The 17754-nt window shown below is 39.0% G+C and overlaps 2 protein-coding genes across 3 annotated transcripts; both read right to left on the reverse strand.

Annotated features, from left to right (window-relative positions):
- Positions 1-251: 251 nt before the first annotated feature.
- ckap2l (cytoskeleton associated protein 2-like) lies at positions 252-9050 on the reverse strand. 2 transcript variants are annotated; one of them, XM_070833936.1, is made up of 9 exons: positions 8911-9050; positions 7481-7547; positions 7320-7374; positions 5830-7103; positions 4717-4912; positions 4009-4167; positions 3429-3489; positions 1913-2075; positions 252-811 (listed from the first exon to the last, which is right to left on the reverse strand). In XM_070833936.1, exons 1-9 carry the CDS (start codon positions 8948-8950, stop codon positions 496-498), a joined length of 2331 nt encoding a protein of 776 aa, XP_070690037.1. In that variant the 5' UTR covers positions 8951-9050; the 3' UTR covers positions 252-495. The 2 variants fall into 2 exon arrangements, with proteins under 2 accessions (XP_070690037.1, XP_070690036.1); XM_070833935.1 differs by having other exon boundaries at positions 1913-2078.
- A 1448-nt stretch (positions 9051-10498) lies between these two features.
- LOC139203500 (interleukin-1 beta-like) lies at positions 10499-13129 on the reverse strand. Its single transcript, XM_070833287.1, has 5 exons — positions 13070-13129; positions 12512-12753; positions 12045-12209; positions 11265-11401; positions 10499-11024 (listed from the first exon to the last, which is right to left on the reverse strand). The coding sequence occupies exons 2-5, from the start codon at positions 12729-12731 to the stop codon at positions 10770-10772; spliced, it is 777 nt and encodes a 258-aa protein (XP_070689388.1). The 5' UTR covers positions 12732-12753; positions 13070-13129; the 3' UTR covers positions 10499-10769.
- Positions 13130-17754: the final 4625 nt, after the last annotated feature.

A 17754-nucleotide genomic window follows, 5' to 3' on the forward strand; every position in this document is an offset into this window, starting at 1 on the left:
AAGTCAAACTACAGAGGTAGCACAAGTGCATAAAAAGTCATGAGAAAGACGTGATTAGATGCAAATTTCATTCATGTGTGTGGGGGGGGTAAAAATAAAAAACTAAAATAATGTGGTTGTATAAGTGTGCACACCCTCTTATAACTGGGGATGTGGCTGTGTTCAGAATTAACCAATCACATTCAGAATCATGTTAAATAGGAGTCAGTACCTCTGATTATATATATAAAAAAAAACATTTATTTTGCTGTGTACATCACATTTTTTGAAGGAATCAAATAACACAATACAATACATATAAAAAAGGATGAACCAATAAACTCTCCATAAGCATGTGTGAGAAACACCCAACTGTATAAAACAGCTAAAACATTACCTAAAATGTCTGGAGGAGGAGGGGATCTGACAACAACAGCGTATGTACATATATCGTGGGAACAGGGCCGACTGCCTAATAAGATCTCAACTACAAACTGGTGGAAATGAAGTGAGCATCTAAGGCTGGAAGTGTTCATCACAGACTAGTTGGACAAGCACCTTATCTTTGAGCGCTTCGTTCTGTCTGTAGACGTACATCGGCGTGTTGTTAGCCTCTGAGTTGGCTTCCCCGCCCCTCTGCTCCTCACTTTCCTCGTTGTCCTCCCCTGAGATCAGGTCATTGTAGGAGGCCACGCAGAGGTCGTGGTCCTGGAGGGACGCCGGGTATCTAAGCGAGGCCCTCTCAATTCGCACGGAGCGTCTAACTGGCGTGAAGAAGCGAACCTCCTGGCCGTTTATCCTCGCTGGTTCCTTCTGTTGGCTTGGAGGGCCACTGAAGAAAAGAAAGAAAAGCATGAATCACAATTTCAAAACTTATTCAACCTCCAAGAAGCTTGTTTAGAAGGTCATGTCAACCTCCTTTATGTTTCATCAGTTCTTTTCCCCTCTGAAGTCTGCACATAGACATGCATGTCACTCCATTTCTTAGGAAAATAAACTTGTTAAGTGGTGTGTCATATTTGTAACATCTCTCAATGTGTTTACATCTGGCTCACCACCACTGCAGCTAAGCTGGTACCATCATGGGCGTGTGTTGACTTGATTCAAGATTCAAAGACTTTATTGTCACATGCTCAGCAGTTACATGAAGCAATCACTGGCAGTGAAATTCTTATGTCTCTGGTCCCAGTAACACTGCTAACAATATCAATAAAAACACACCAGCAAGCAAGTACGACTTGACTGCATGCACTTCTGCTGTCATGAAGTGCTTTGACATCTTGATACTCTAATTACCCAAAACTATCCAAGAACAGAGTGACTGATGGTGGAATCTGCTCATCACTACACCAGGACCATTAAAGCAGATGTCAGGACGTCCACTCCAGTATTCGTTCTGAGTAGTTTGATCGTTGTTCTTTATAACGGCTGATCAGAGGAGCAGGTTAGACGGCGCCTTATGGTCCCACTTACATTGAAATAGACAATAAAGCAGGGTATGCTTTGGGGCGGGACTACCTTGTGACTAACCAATCAGAGGTGGATCGTGCTGAACCCTGACCAATCAGACAAGGGGGTCTTTGCAGAATGACCATCGCTCCTGGCTTAAAAACAGCACGCCGCAAACCATTGGGTGACGTCATGGTGGCTAAGTCCAATTCCTTGATACAGTCGGTGCGCAGCTATACTGATCACATAATGTGTGCAGACCGCCTACAGAGCGGATGTGCTCTTGGCTACGCCTGCAACACGCCAACAGATACATTTGAACGAAGCTAATTCGGCCGTGAAAGTAAAATAATTACCAGGCTCTTCTTCAGCTTTGGCTAACTAACAGTTACAACACTCAGCAAAGCAAAAACACTAACACTTGCTAGCATAAAAACTGTCACATGTGCAGCTGCTGGAAGTTGTAATAATTACTCAGCCACACCCAGGAGTTGCTGTGATCTTGTATTTGACTACAGACGAGTCTCCTTTCTCCCCACAGATGAGGGCTCGGACAGGTTTAGGAGTCATCATTGGGTTATTGATGATACTCTCCGGAGGAGTTTCACATGTTGAAATCTGCCCATCCTCTGCCTCATTTTCTTCTGCTGCTGACAAAAACATGAAAAAGAACTGAAGTAATTAAAAATTAACTTTATTTCCATTAAAGATGCATCAAAATCATTGACATATCATCATCTAATAAAGTGTTTATGGCAAACTTGTTAGTAAACAGTGGCTTATTCACACATCTATAAACAGATGTGGAGATACGGAGCAACATCGCCACTCATTTGGAATTGTGTTTGTGGCCACCTGACAAATATAACAACCACTCTTCTCTTAGCTGTTTTTGTTCACGAATCCAGCAAAAAACATCTGGCTCTTTGGCTGCACATTTTTACGCTGTGGTCGCCAATTTGTTTCTCTGTGCGTTCGGATGCTTTTTGTTTAACCCGTTGAGGTGTGATTCAACTCTATGGCCAGTTTGGAGGCTGCAGATTGTAATGCTGAATAATATTGTGTTATACTGAGAGGCGTTTGTAATATCTAGTCGATAAATGGTACAGCTGGGTGTATTAGCTGTGGTTAACCCTCAGACAGAAATAAGAAATGCTGCCTTCGTGTTCTCTGCTCCCACCACCATCTGCAATAGTCTGAAGAGGGAAATGAAAGTGAGGTCCTATTAATACTATTAACTAAAATAGTGTTATTTCTAATATAATCATAATAACTAAATTCTCTGGTAATGATTTGTGTGTATGAGTTCTGAAAATATTTAAATACATACATGTGGGCTGCTGTTTGTGTAATGAAAGATTTGACCTGCTTAATTAAAATAAGTCCTCTCTATTGTAGACGGATGCAAAACAAACAGTGCCATCATGAAACCAACATACATAAAACTATGACCATACGTTATCCAAACAGGAGCAAATAAGAGAATGCAATACCAGCAGCGGAAATGCCTCCGATCCTGCCTAAGATGCTGGATCAATCATCTATCACAATTGTAGGGATGGGCCGTGATGTTGTTAAATTATTGTATGTATATATTTTGTTTCGTTTTTACCAGCGTTTGGTCGTATGCCTGTCAGGAGCAGTAGCTTGATACGAGGCGTTGAGATTAAGGCAGGTCTGTGTAAAGATGTGGCCACAAACAGTCTCTGATCTATCTAAAAGAATTCCGGAATGTTCCCACGGGACCATTCCATCTATCGCCTCAGTCCTGCAGGAGGATTAGTTAGGTAATGGTATTGGAGCGTCTCTAAACCCCTGTATTCCATATTGAATTACAACTGTCGTGTTTAGGTGCGGGCTGTAGCCATCTATGAAATCAGATGGATATGGCATAAGAAATAAAAAAAAAGTGGCTTCCAGAAATGCAACAAAACAAAGCCATGCTAAGTGCTGACTGAAACCTGTGCAATGTAAGTGAACAAGGCACGCAGGCCGGCTACCTTGGATCTCGTCCTTTTTCTTCAGAATCTCAAACACCACAGTCCGCAGCTCGTCCACTGGCTAGAATAAAACAGAAAGACAGAAACGAAGAAGGATCCTTTCATTTTAAACCGCAGCACAACTTAAACAATGAGTGTGTTGGGGAATCTGAAGTAATATTATTTACTGGGCTGTTGATTGTGATCAACAAATCAAGCCATCAGGGGTAATATAAAATCTGAATGATGCAGTGAAGTGAAGTCAACAATTGTTTTCTATGGTATAACTATTGTGGTTCTCAACAGGAACCACTGAGTACAAGGGCTTCGAGCATCTGAACAGCAGTAATGGAAAATTAAGCAACAGCAGAAAAACAACAGAAAATCAGATAAGATTTCTACTGAAAGACATCTGGTGACACATGATGAGTATCACTCAGTATTTCAATATTACCTGAAGACAGGTTGAGTTGAGTGTGCATGTGCATACGTACACAGGTGACAACTTTGTTTATAGGAAAACGCCACAGGGCACCTTTAACAACTGTACGAAACTCTTATGAAAGATGACTCCGGAGTTTTAATATTGTGGAGGTCTTACCTCCAACACAACACGAACGGCCTCCTCAAACATGGGCAGGACAGCTAGGTTGCCCTCCTGTTCCATCAGGCGGGCCTGACAGATCCAGTATTTAGCAAACTTCTTGGACACCGCAGGCAGCCGCGAGAGAACCTCCTTCACCTGGTGTGGAGGGCAGCCCTGTGAGAGCGAAGCAGGCTCATGTCAAACTCATGCGCTGGAAGACACTTCAACCAAGGTGCTTATCGTACAGTCATCACAGTCATTCAGCGTCTGTGCCCAGAAGAGACTGTGTAGAATATTAAAACAATATAATATAACGGCAGTAAACCTAGGGGAAACACTGTATAGTATTTTCCAACTTTGCAGTTAAAGTCATGTGACTGTGCTGTAGTTCATTTATATCCTAACTTTATCTACTACCTAGACTGCATTTAGACATAAAAAAAATCAAAAGTGGTGTTCATCTGTGAAGATTATGCTGCTGAACAAAAAGTCTAAGTATCATAAATGTTTACTCTTATTCAATAATCCAGAATCCAACTTTTTTTTCGAGGAAACTGGGGCATCCCTGCAGCCCCAAATAAATTTCATGAATACCAATACTTTACAAATGTGCTCACAACACAACTTCCAGTAAAATGTAATATCTAGTAAGTGCTCATCAGATTGCAATGTCCTGGAAAATAATAGAGAGAAATTTTAAATCCCTCACTCCACTTCAAATACCTCTCCAAGCAATTTGATGCAATCAGCGAGGGATCTGTCCACGGCACAGATGAGGGAATGAGCCTCGTCTTCCTCCTTCATGGTGGCCCAGAAGGACTGTGGCTCAGCCACAGTGCGCCTGACCTGAAGTTTTACCGGCATTGGAGGACGCTTGTAGGAAATGCCCTTGGCTTCTCGCCATTCCTGTAGTTTTCTCCTTGGGGCCAAATAATAAAACGGAGGATGAACATTTAATCTATTTTCTTTGGACAGCACAGGAGAGAGGAATGAGGGGTGTGGCAGTGGAATAACAAATCCAAGGACAAACTGGGGTTCATCCATCCATTATCTTCTGCTTATCCGGGGCATTTTTGACTCTGAGTATGTCTATCTAACTGTTTATTTTACTGTCTTACTCAGTAAACACCATTAGCTATAGCCTGGAGGTGACTGCCCTATTTCGTGGTAATTTGCTGCCCCGTTCACTGCAGTCTATTTCTGTCTGACACGCTGTCGGATTTCTGGCGCATTTGTGTCTATAGGATCTATAAACCAGACTTCCTTATCACCAAAAATCTCACCTGAATTGTCACTTGGCCAGATTGGGTCGGGGCATGAACAACTCGATTAGGACATCTCTAATAATGAACATCTTCCCATACCGATTCCCAATCATTTAGTCATTTAGAACGGCTGCACAGGGACTCTTAAATAACTCTCAAAATACAATATGGCTGAAATCGTTATCTTATTACCTAAACATTTTCCAACACCTATCACAGTATGAAAAAAAGATGTTCAAATCATTGTCATCAACTGTTTTCTCACTGTTATGCATTACTTAACAAAAAAAGTCCAATCGCTTGCCCGAAATCATTCATTTGGATGATAGAAAATTTTATCATTGACACACTACAATTAAAAAGTAAATAATAAAAAAAATACTGAACCGTTGACCCAACCCTAAAAGAAACGTTCCATGTGAGTCACATACAGAAAGATATGAAGTATCGCAGTTCTTCTGTAGCTGGTTAAGTGTCCAAATGAAGAGCCAAACTCAAACTCACTCACAGCTGGAAATGATTCATGTTGCCAGGCCATAGTTTCATGCTATGCATTTACTTTTCTACTTACATTCGTTCCTCCTGGACAGCTGTCAGCTTGTTTCCCTCTGTCTGGGGAATGAGCCTGACTGGGATCTTTGGGGTCTTCATGTCTGTGGCCTGGCCTGTATGGCTGATGGTCCTGGCAGGCCGTGGCACCGTCTGTGACGACACTGGAGCACCTGTTCTTTTTACAGTGGTTTGTGGTGGTGGGGCATTTACTGAACTGCGCCCCTTCTTGCTCTCGGTCTCTTTACATTTCTTGGTTTTCCCACTAAGCTCAGCCACAGCAGCTCGCATAACCGCGTTGGCAGCTCTGGAAATGCACCCACTCGCTATTCCTGAGTGCGCTTGGGAGGTGGATGGTCGGCCACTTTTCTCCCCTTCACCCTCAGATCTCTGCTTTATGTACACGTGTGTGGACTGACCAGTTTTATCAGTTTTTGGCATCCCTACTCTCCACTCTGGCTTAATATGTGCTGCAGAGCACTTGGAGGAGGTGGATGTTGATTTCAGACCACTTGATAACTGAATCTTACAAGACAGCTGATAATGTTTACCAGAGACTGGTTTAGAGTTAGACTTGATCTGATTTTGAACTTTGACCCCAGCTCTTGCAGTCGAAGAAACAGATATTCTCTTGTTAACAGGGTTGTTTAGAGCAGCAGCAGGTAATGTTTTCCTCTGAGCCAAGGCAGACCTCTGGTAAACAGAGATTGATGATGAGGTGCTGGATCGCACTTTGTTAGCAACTGACTTCGAGGTGGTAGCAGCTGCTGGGGCGGAGGTGAGTGTTAGGTTTTGGCGTCCACTGTTTCTTGGCTGGGTCACTGCAGGAATGAGTCCTGTTTTTGTTTTGACGATGGGACCTAGACTTATCCTGGCACTGGCTGTCCTCATTTGAGATGACCTGGCAGCATTTGAGCTGGAGCTGAATCTGCAGTTAGATTTTGTTCCAGCTGTGCAAGCTGCATTTGAAGAGAATCTGCCAGAAGACTGGCTTCCTGTGTCTGGCAGATTTTTGAGATGGCTGGCTGCATTCAGGTTGGATTTGGAGGACACAGTGTTTTTTGTGCTTGTGAGCGCAGGGTTTTGATTATATTTTGACTGAGTGCCACTGGTTACAGGTGAACAAGAGTCATCCTGCATGCCAATCAGGAGGCTGACTTTTACATTAACTTTGTTAGTGACACCGAATGCTGTTCTAGTAGGACCTTTTAAGGATTTAGCAGCCAGAGTTTGAACTTTTGTGCGTTCATATCTGAATCTGCCAGCTGGAGCCTCATTTTCTTTTCCCTTAAGAATCTGTGAAAACAAAAACATGAAATAAAATAATCAGCATTACTCTGCTTCCAGACTTCTGAGTCGGTCTGAGTAATCATCTGTTTTGTTCATCAAGTAAGTGTCAAACAAATGGCATTTCAGCGTGACTATGAGGCCACCTCACAATCCCAATCTAATACTGACACCATTATTTAAAATTCAGCTCCATTACCTGCACAATCAAGAGTTACAACCCACCTTTAGTGCAGACGACACCGGCTTCTTAACCTGACAGTCATCATGGAGGTTTGGCCTGAAAAGTAAAATTTTGGCTAGTCAGTTTACCCCCGATACGATAACAGATAACAATAACAATAACAACATTTAACCACACTGTTTTTGAGTTTTGTTTTTCTTACTTGGGGTTGGTTTGTTTCAGCTTTCCTTTTGCTGCTAGATATTCCATCAACTTCTGCTTACGCAGCTCTGTGACAGAAAACAGCACAGGAATTCAGCACTGGTGAACACACACACAAATGACTTTCCAATATACTCAACTGTAAATTCCATATTACAGACTCAAGCAAATCATTTTGGCTTAAAGGCTTATTATCCAGCCAGATACTGTAGCTCTTAATAAATGTGCCTGCATACAAATTAAGTGTAAATGAGGAACATTACAAGATTTGGAAACTGTCTTTTGATTAAAAAAAATAAACACAGCATCACTGAAAAATACAGTATGTTCATCAAGGCCAAGAGTTGAACTACAGCTCAGTTCCCCATACTGGATGTGGCAGACAGTAAGAAAAATGAAGTCTAAAAGGTTTTTAAGTCCTTCATCTGCTGAATTATAAGGGGCAGAATGTAACAGCAGCAGCCAAGTCATCATAATTGACACCTAAAGGGGGCATATTATAGAAAACTATTATGCTTTTCCAACATATATGAGACAGGAGCTCAAACAGGGAATTCAGAGACACCATGCATAGCAGTGTGCACAGTATGAGAAAAATAATGTCTTTTGAACATTACAACATGTAAACATATTCTAGTGAGGCCTCAAAGTACAATCATGCAAGTGAAAATTGGCGTAATATGTTTGTATGCGTTCACTTTCACCAGCCTTCCAGAATAAGACCTCTAACTAATGTAGGTGACTGATTTAAGTTACTAGACGACTCAACAGAAAGTTACTGCCATCTTGTGGAAAATCGAAATTTGAACAGTGGACTGCAAAATAGAGCTTAAATAACTGATTAATTGATCAACAAGTAAAGAGAAGTAATCTCCAACAATTTTGATAATGATAAATCCTTTGAATAATTATTCAAACTAAAATTTAGTTGTTCTAACATCCGAAAAGTGAACGTTTGCTGCTTTATTTGTCTAATTTGACAAAAAAATATTGGACTTATTTTTTCATTAACTCTGTCCATCGCTGTTCTGTTTGCATGGGAAGCCTACAACTAACCCACCTTCCATTGTGTCAAATTATGTTAAATATCTAGTTTGTTTTAGGCAGAAAATCCAGCATTTATAACTAAGATGAATAATCCATGTGATCACACACACCAAACCCTCCACTACCAGAGCATCTTGTGGGGATACTAGTGATTTATGTTAATACCCGGTCTTTACAAAAACTGATGTAGTGTTCGCGTCTGATACATTTAACGCTACCAAACCAGCACGATAAGTGCTAGTTTATCTATTTAGACATAAAAACATGTCCTCGCTGTTGCTAACATAAAGTTTTAGCAAACGGTTGCTATCTAGCCTTAGCGTCAATAGGCTAACGTTAACTAGCCTAAAGCTAGCTGGGTTTAATGTAATTTAACAAGCTAACCTTTTCTGGAAAGTATCGATACGGTCTCTCCTTCTTCCATATCTATCAGGACTTGTCTCTCGAATTTATCCGTATTTCTCTCAACACAAAAACGCCTTGTTGGTGGTTATCGATACGTTAAAGTAACGTTAGTTTGCTCCATAACAACTCAGCTCTGGCATTCGGTTTTGAAATTACCGGGTCTGAACGCCTCCTCTTCTCTGATTGGACGATTTCAAATTTCGAAAGAACGGTACGCATGCGCACAACCCCTAAGCGGATTGGTGTAGACGATGTAAACAAAAAGTACATACAGGCTGTATTCTGGGTTCATAATAGTATTTCCTTCATGTTTTTTTAATTGGAGAATACAGAAATACAAAATATACGATGATCAGTAACAAAAATAATAAAGTAATATGAAATGAAATACAACAAAGTAAATATTTAAGTCACAAAGGTACTTTAACCACAACAGAATTCAAGAGATTCAAGATTCGAAATTCAAGATTCACTTTATTGTCATTTCCCTGAGTACTCGCATACACGGGATGAAACAAAATACATCACCAGCTGCTTACAGTGCAAAGAAAAAATAAAAATAAATGTGCATTTAAAAGACAATAATAAATCCATCCATTAGCTGGAGCCAATCCCGACAATGACTATCTATCTATCTATCTATCTATCTATCTATCTATCTATCTATCTATCTATCTATCTATCTATCTATCTATCTATCTATCTATCTATCTATCTATCTATCTATCTATCTATCTATCTATCTATCTATCTATCTATCTATCTATCTATCTTCTGAAGTGCTTTGACATCTTGATACTCTAGTTACCCAAAACTATCCAAGAACAGAGTGACTGATGGTGGAATCTGCTCATCACTACACCAGGACCATTAAAGCAGATCCCATATGTCAGGACGTCCACACCAATTTTGTTCTGAGTAGTTTGATCATTGTTCCTTATAATGGCTGATCAGAGGAGAAGGTTAGATGACGCAAAAACAGGCCTGGTTTGATTGGCTGGCCATGTGCAATTTAGTGCAGAATATCTAGTTCCCCTATCATGATATTATACCATCATTACTATTGTAAATTAAATAAATATGACCCCTTTTAAGTACTGTAATTACTTTTCTAGATGTTTACTTCCTCCCCTCACACACACCAAAGACAGTCGACCCAATGGTAACACTGATATTCTGTATACTATGTTAGCATTTTAAGAAAGTCGTGGATTGATGCTTGTGTAAACTAAATGCTTGTATTACCTGTAACCTGTACAGTGTTGGAAAAAGTATTAAAAGTAGCAATTCTTATGTATAAAAAGTTACAGACTTTATGTGACTTTTTTTTTTTTTAAGTGCAAAAGTATACTCAAAAAAAGCTCAAAATCTAGTTTGGATTACAGCCTTTAGATTTGGGCTACAGCTAATGTCTGCTGTATCATTTATCCTGTTTGAGTTGTGTCATTTATCAAATCCTAAAGGAACATATAAACCACAAATCCAAATAAATTATATGGCTTTATTAAAGATAAATACATACAAAAATACATCATTGAAATAATTGTTAGTGAACAGATTACCAAATACATTAATATGTTAAAATAGTGCATAAATAGATAAATAAATTAGTAGATAAAAGCATTAATAGTGTGTCATGTCATTCAGCACAATAAATATATAAGGTGCTCACCAAAAAGCACAATAATGCCACCTTGTGGTGAAACTTCAATTCGTCAATACAAGACGCATTTCACTTTCTGTACTTGGTACATACAGTAAATGTTTTTGAATCAGAATGGATGAAGTGCAGCATGTTTTACACTCTGCTCAACACCCAGTTTTGCTCCTGAAGAGCATCAAACTTGAGATGCAGTTTCACAATCCAGAGTGAGTGTTGTCTGCTCGAGGGTGAAGGTTCGGTGGCGTTGGGCAGTCTCCTGGCACATCTCCAGTGGCTTCTTCTCGACGGCTGCTGTGCTGACATACCAGTCACTGAAGGGGACAGATGTGAGGGTGCTGATATTCAACCCAGTCACCTGCTGGTTGAAGAGGAATCTTTCCATGTCGCTGCCCGGGGTGATGCTCTTCAGACTTTCTTTGTTGTCCACCGCCTGAGGTGTGAAAAGATAGATGTCAGAAGGCTCAAATACCAAAACACTTTGACCAAAAAAACCCAAAACTACCAGTTCAGATAAATGTGCAGTGTCTCTTTCAGATTATAACAATTCAAATGACCATGTAGATCTAATCACCACTATTCTGGCTTTGAGAAATGTGGCACATGGGATTGAATTTACCCTTTGACAGTTAAACAAAGTGTGTTATCTGTAAGTAAGCGTCATGAGTTTTACCTCCAGATGCAAGGTGCAAGACTCGTCACCATCCTTGTGGCAAGAGAGGTAGAGATCTGTGCCCCTGATGCACAGAGCCACAGTTCTGGCCTCTTGGCTGGGTGCAGACGGCACGTAAGTTGACATGCTGAACTGAACTGAGGAGAGAAAAGAGGATGCAAGTTCGTTTTAATGAAAGCTGAAAGACCATTTCATCCTCTATCATCAGACAAATGCTGCTTTCTGTGCATTTTACTGAAGGCAAACCTGAATTTGTGCAGCAGGGCTAAGGTAAGATCAAACAGGTGTGACTTGGAAGGTTTTAGGTTAAATGTAGTATCCAATGTCACCACATCAGGAGTTACACTGTGCCTAATTTTCTGCAATGTTATAGTTTTATTCCCCCATATTTAAAAGGAAACATTATACTTATTACTCCATCATCATACCAGCAGCTATCATTTCTGGCTATATTACTAATTGAGACTTTTCATACAAAACATATTGTACATTTATAAAATTCAGCACTTTGTTAAAGCACCTGTGAGCTGTTACACCTCAATCCAGGCCTAAATTGAGATATTAGGCTGTATTAAGGAGATATTATGACTTGATTATGTTACTGGGTATTTTCCATCCTGCAAATAAAAGTACTGGAGGAAACACTGAATATTTGGGAAGTTTTAGATGTAATTTTAGATGTAAAATATCACCTTTAAACAGCGATAGGTACATTATACCTAAAATTCAAATATCTACCATAACCCAGAGGATGATTTTCTAACTTCCACAAGCATTTACCTTTGCGACAGGCAGAGCCTCCTTGCAGCATCACTGCGTGGAGCTCCATGCTGTTTCGGAGCAGGACCAAGCTCCTTTTCTCGCTGTCAGTTACGTTGTACAGGTCCTCGCCGGTCCACACAAATGGCTCTGATGGAGTTGTACCACGCTCAAACACAATTTGCTCTGAGGGGAAAAGAGGCAAGTCTGATTAGTTATGTTGCTGATGGGATTTTTATCGTTCAATTCATCTCGAAGAAGCAGGAACAGCAACAGAGACCTTGTCTTTTCATGCACTAGTGAGCCTTGAAAGCCAAAATTCTGAGCACCTGGCAGAGTAACTTAATGCTTTTTATTAGCAACTTCGTCACCACATTGCAGAAATACAGTATATTATGGATTTTTTTTAGGAACTTTTAAACGTGAGTAACAGTCCAGTGAGTCCTTTTTATGCAACAGTGTTGAAATAGTCTCGTCTATGTGCTTACCCTCCACTAGGTTCTCCAGCATGATGTTGAGCAGGTTTTCATCTCTGAACTCAGTGCTCAGGACCGACTCTGCGGTGCTGCCCTTCCACTTCTCCATGGCGATGATGAGGTTCACCACGCGCCTCATTGTCAGGGGGTGATGGGAAATCTCCAAGTCCATTCCCTCTGGCATCTTGGGGCGCCACATCTGGCTCACGCTGCACTGCATCTCGGATTCCATCTTTTTCTGAATTAATGAAGATCTGCAGGAAGACAGAAAGTCTAACATTTTTAATTCAGCTGGATTTTCAGCTTTACTCCTGATAACTGTTTTATTAGCTTTATTTATTTGTCTTGAATATAATTATTTACCCTTTTACTCTCCGTTGTAAAGAGTGCAGTACATCTCTGTCTGATGCTGCAGTAATGTATGACTACTGTATCAACACTATAAGGCATTTATTCAGTAATACTGATGGAGATTACAAAGCACACAATGATCTAGAGAAGCTGAAATATTTTAGACATAATACAAGACTTTTAGCAGTTTAACAATTGCTCCAAAAAAACTCAGCTTACCTGTTAAGTTCTGTAGATTTGAAGCTTTGTTTGTGTGTTTGGTTAAGACCACAGCAGTTGTCCTGTCAGTGTTGTTCTGTCTGTCTGTGCTGATCTGCAGCATTTTTATACACAATCATTGAGGGATTTTCCCTCATAGACAGGAAGTGGGAGGGTCTTTAATGCCGCACTTACTGTGGTGATGAAATATTGTACTTACACACTCTGCCGTGCACATGGCTTAAGTATAGCGTGTGATTGTGACACACACACACAAGGAGCAGCGCTAAAGCAGATGTGTTACACATACTGTTTAGGAATGAGAGATTACACTTGTCGTGATCTGCATGTACACCAGTTCATGCACTGATCATTAATGTGTTAATATTTTATGTTGGAATCCTAAAAAACACAATGACATTTAAATATAAAATATTCTTCATAAAAGACAACAAAGAGGTGAAGTTCCTTCATTAGCTTTTAGGGTAAAATTGAGAAATCTGCTAAAAGCTGCTCAGCTCTGTAACCTCTAACTATGCAGCTGATTTGTTTTGCTTGGTATACAAATACACTCACTTTTAATTGTCTAACATACACATGGTGTAACTGTGTTTAGTGCTGTTCTGTCATTGCGTGGATGTTTAATTGTGACCTTCCAGGGGTCTGAAGATGATAGTAAGTCTAGTAAGATAGTAACTCAGAAAAATGCTAGCATTTATGATCAATATTGAACATAAATAATTAATATGAATGTGCTGTTTTTTATGCAGACTCTGGTAGTCATGAGTGTACAAGGTTTGAAATTTGACATTTTGGGAAACAAGTTGGTGGAGGGATAGAAGTGTTAAGTGTGTAGAAGTGCTGCTTTTACATCCATTTACTTTCTGTAGTCCATCCAAACAGATTCAAATTCATATTATAAAGAGAAATACGTTGTTTTTTTCAGCAAGTGTCTGTGTAATATTAAAAGCTGATGGAAAAAAACGAAGTGAAATGAAATGAAAGCCATTCTGTTTAGTCACAGCTGGCTAAAAGTTGTTTTATCCCAGAGAAATACCAAAAAATACACACTACTGCAAAAAGTTATGCTCATCACATGAAATGCTGAATTTTCTTACTGTTTCCTAATCTTCTCACGTCTTTGACCAGGCCCTTTGGGGTTTTGTGGTTCTTTTGATGTGAATAAAAATTCCGCCAGCTATAATGCACTTGTTTGTTGTTTAGAGTTGCATAACTGCGGCTAAATCTGAAATTTCTTCACTTCCCTGTTTTGTCATGATGCAGGAGGAAGCTGCGTCACACTCCAATCTTGGTCTGGATTCGATAGGAGGGATTTTACACTGTCTGGGGGGGGGAGGGCTGCAGTAAGATAAACCGTTATGATATTTAATCATTCACTGAGTATGTATGATATAATAATATAGAGCTTTCTTTTCTATTTAAAATTCCAAAATCATGTTTTTATATGGTTATTGTAGATTTAATTACATTCAGTATACTATATATAGAAACGTCTACTGCCATGCTAGCAGATCACAATGACAATGCTAACATACTGACATTACAGCAGCAGGTAAAATATTCACCATGTTCACCGAGTTTTAACATGCTAACATTTGACAATAACCACTTAACAGTACAGTAGTAAAACAGCTGAGGCTGGTGTGAATGTCGTTAGTTTTGTAGGAATTTGGGTATAAATATCTCATTACCCCATATTCTGCTTTCTATACATATTTATTTGTGTTGTAGCCACACTTACATGTTGTTGCTCTACCTCTGTGTAAATCGCTTAGCTTTAATTGCTGCTGACTAATGTTTTGTCCCATGTTGGCATCAGGCAATTGGGTTTCCTGTGTTGTAGCAGTACTTTCACATCCTATTAACAGTCGTCTTTTTTGTTCAATTGGAGGAAGTGAGCATATAGAGAAATGACGTAATAGAGTTAAGGAAATGTAAAATATATGAAATTGTGTTATCTGTGCTGAAATGCTAAATTACAAAGAAATTAGTCATAATTTTGTACTTTTACTGCTGTGGGAAAACTCATCATTTAAGTAATTTAAGATCACAAACTGTCAGCATTTGTATGAATTTGATATGATTAAGAGTGATTATCTCATTTGTCTTTAATTGTATCCAGAATGCCTTTAATTTGAGCAGAATATGAAGTCACGTCTAAGAAAACTGTAAATTACAAACCAAGAGACAAACTGTTTAATTACTAAATTTAAAGAGGAAATGTAACACATATTCCATTTATTATTATCTATACTAAATTCAGATGATAATTTCTATTTTCTGGTTGCTTTTCCTCTTAACACAATTTCAGCAGAAGCACACCGTTCCTAATTTTTGATGTGTGAATGAGGTTTCCACACTGAAAAATGTGGAAGGGCAGCTGCAAAAAATCTTTCACATGCTGTACTCCACATATGTGATTACATTATAATGTGTTATACACCATTTACTAAATGTTTATATAGTGCTTATAAATGTGTAGATAAGGGGGTTTACGGTAAATCAACGTAATCCTTTTGCGCTAATCGTTGGGAGCAGAGTAACAGCTGCGAACACTGACATATTATCATCTTATAGTGTCGATATGATGAACGTATTGGCAAACAGTGTCTTGTTTACACGCCCAGCAAACGTGAGTCATGTTTGTGGCCACCCGGTGAATCAAAGTCTCTTTTATCTCAGTTTTGGTCTCCGCCAACTCCTGAAGGAAATATTGGGCTCTTTAGCAGCTAAATACTCCACTATGTTCACCAGCAAGTCTCTAACCGTCTAACCGCCAGGCGGAGCTTTGGTGATTACAGACGATAACAGCTGCCTGCCACAAATAACCAAAACAGTAAAGTTTTGGGCAAAAAAATGAGCTGAAAGACACTAAAAGGAAACTAAACAGTCTACTAGTAATTTTCTGTTTCTGTTACTTTCCATGTAGTCATCTGACCCTCTGTGAATGTAAAAAATACTGATTAGAGCAGCTTTAAATATATGCTGATGAGAACATATCTGACATTTTATCAAGGGCGTTGGTATGAAATGGGTTTATAGGTTTTATGACTACAACTATGGTTGTTTCTGTTATTTTGTACTTTTATGTACTTCAGCCTTCTTCCTTTTCTTTGTTAAATGGAAAAATATGAACTTAATAAACACATTTTGGGGAGAAAAAAATTATTTGACTTTAAAATGTAAATAAAGATCCGGATCAGCTTTTTGTATGAGACTTAGAATATGTGAGTATGAGAGGAGAATCAGTCCTGCAATAAAATACTTAAAAGGAGTTTTAAAGGAACCAACCAGTGATGGAAGGAGCAACTATTTACTGAAGGACTGAACATAAGTACATTTTGAGGTACCTGTGCTTTCCTTGTATTTTATTTCAGTATTTTTATTATATGATTAGATATTATATGATTGTGTGTTATATAGTATAGTAATAATACTGGTAATATGTAAATTGTACCTCCTTTGCTTCTACTGAAGATTGTGAAAAGTTAACCTGTATAAACCTGTTTTTTACACTTAAGTATTGCTCAATATTTCTTCCATCATCGCTCTTCTATCTTGAGCCAGTCAGCTGTGACTGTACAAATAAAAACCTGGGCAGGAATTGGTGGGCGGCGGTTCTCTGCTGAGCCCTGTGTGAGAGGTGTGGTGGATATAATTTCATACAATAAGAAGATGTGTGGTGATGAAAAGCCTTCGGCCGGACTTTTCTTTGTGTCTTCTAACAGCAGGTTTCTACGTTGTGCTGGCTCTTGTTTCATGGGACGTTTCATCAGGAGCAGATCTTGGATTTCTCACCCTCACAATTCAAACCCACTTCCCAAAACTAGAACTTTACTTCCTCATCCACACAACCCGACCGACATGTTTCATCATCGTGTGTCATTTATGTTACTGTAAACAGTTAATGTTTTACATCAACAAGGAAAGAGGAAAGAAAAATCTGTTGAATTTCCTTGTAATATTTAGCAGAGAAAACCTTAAAAAAATATATACTGTATCTCAAAATGAAGAGTTTGAATATTAAAGATGTGCTACAAAGCTCAACAACAGGCGACACCCTAGAGGTCAAAGGTAAATGGGAAAAGGAAAGGAATGTGATCACCACTGATAAGAAAGCTTTATCTATATAGTTATCTTGGGTAGGTGGGTTCTTATTGATCATCATAATTTATTCTTATTTGACTTTGACTTATGGAGCTTGAAACCAACAGAAGGCAGTAAAAGGTAATAAGATGAGTCAAACATATAACTAAATACACCAACAGATAATACAGAGTAAAAAATGTAAAGATTTATGCTTTTCTTTTAACCTCAAACCTTTTTCTTTTGTCCTTTGATAAAATACATTAAAAACTCTTATTTCTTTTCCATTCATTTTCCCCCCATGAGGACATTTATCTTCCTTTATCTTGGCCAATCAAAATGTTTTATTTTTTGTTAAAAATCCTCAACACGTCAAACTGCACTGTAAATAGTGAGCTGGGGAATTTAAAATGGTTTAAGATAGAAATGAAAATAATTTTGGGTTCATTTTAAGAGTGGTACCAAACAGCAACAGTAAATACTGTAATAGTCAAAATGGATGTCTAAGGTTAATGAATGCAGGTTTTAATATTTATGATCAATACAATCATGAAAACATCAATCCAGACCAACATGCATCACAATTCAGGAAAGGAGAT

Source organism: Pempheris klunzingeri, chromosome 7, assembly GCF_042242105.1.
Source record: "Pempheris klunzingeri isolate RE-2024b chromosome 7, fPemKlu1.hap1, whole genome shotgun sequence".
Classification (NCBI taxonomy): domain Eukaryota; kingdom Metazoa; phylum Chordata; class Actinopteri; order Acropomatiformes; family Pempheridae; genus Pempheris; species Pempheris klunzingeri.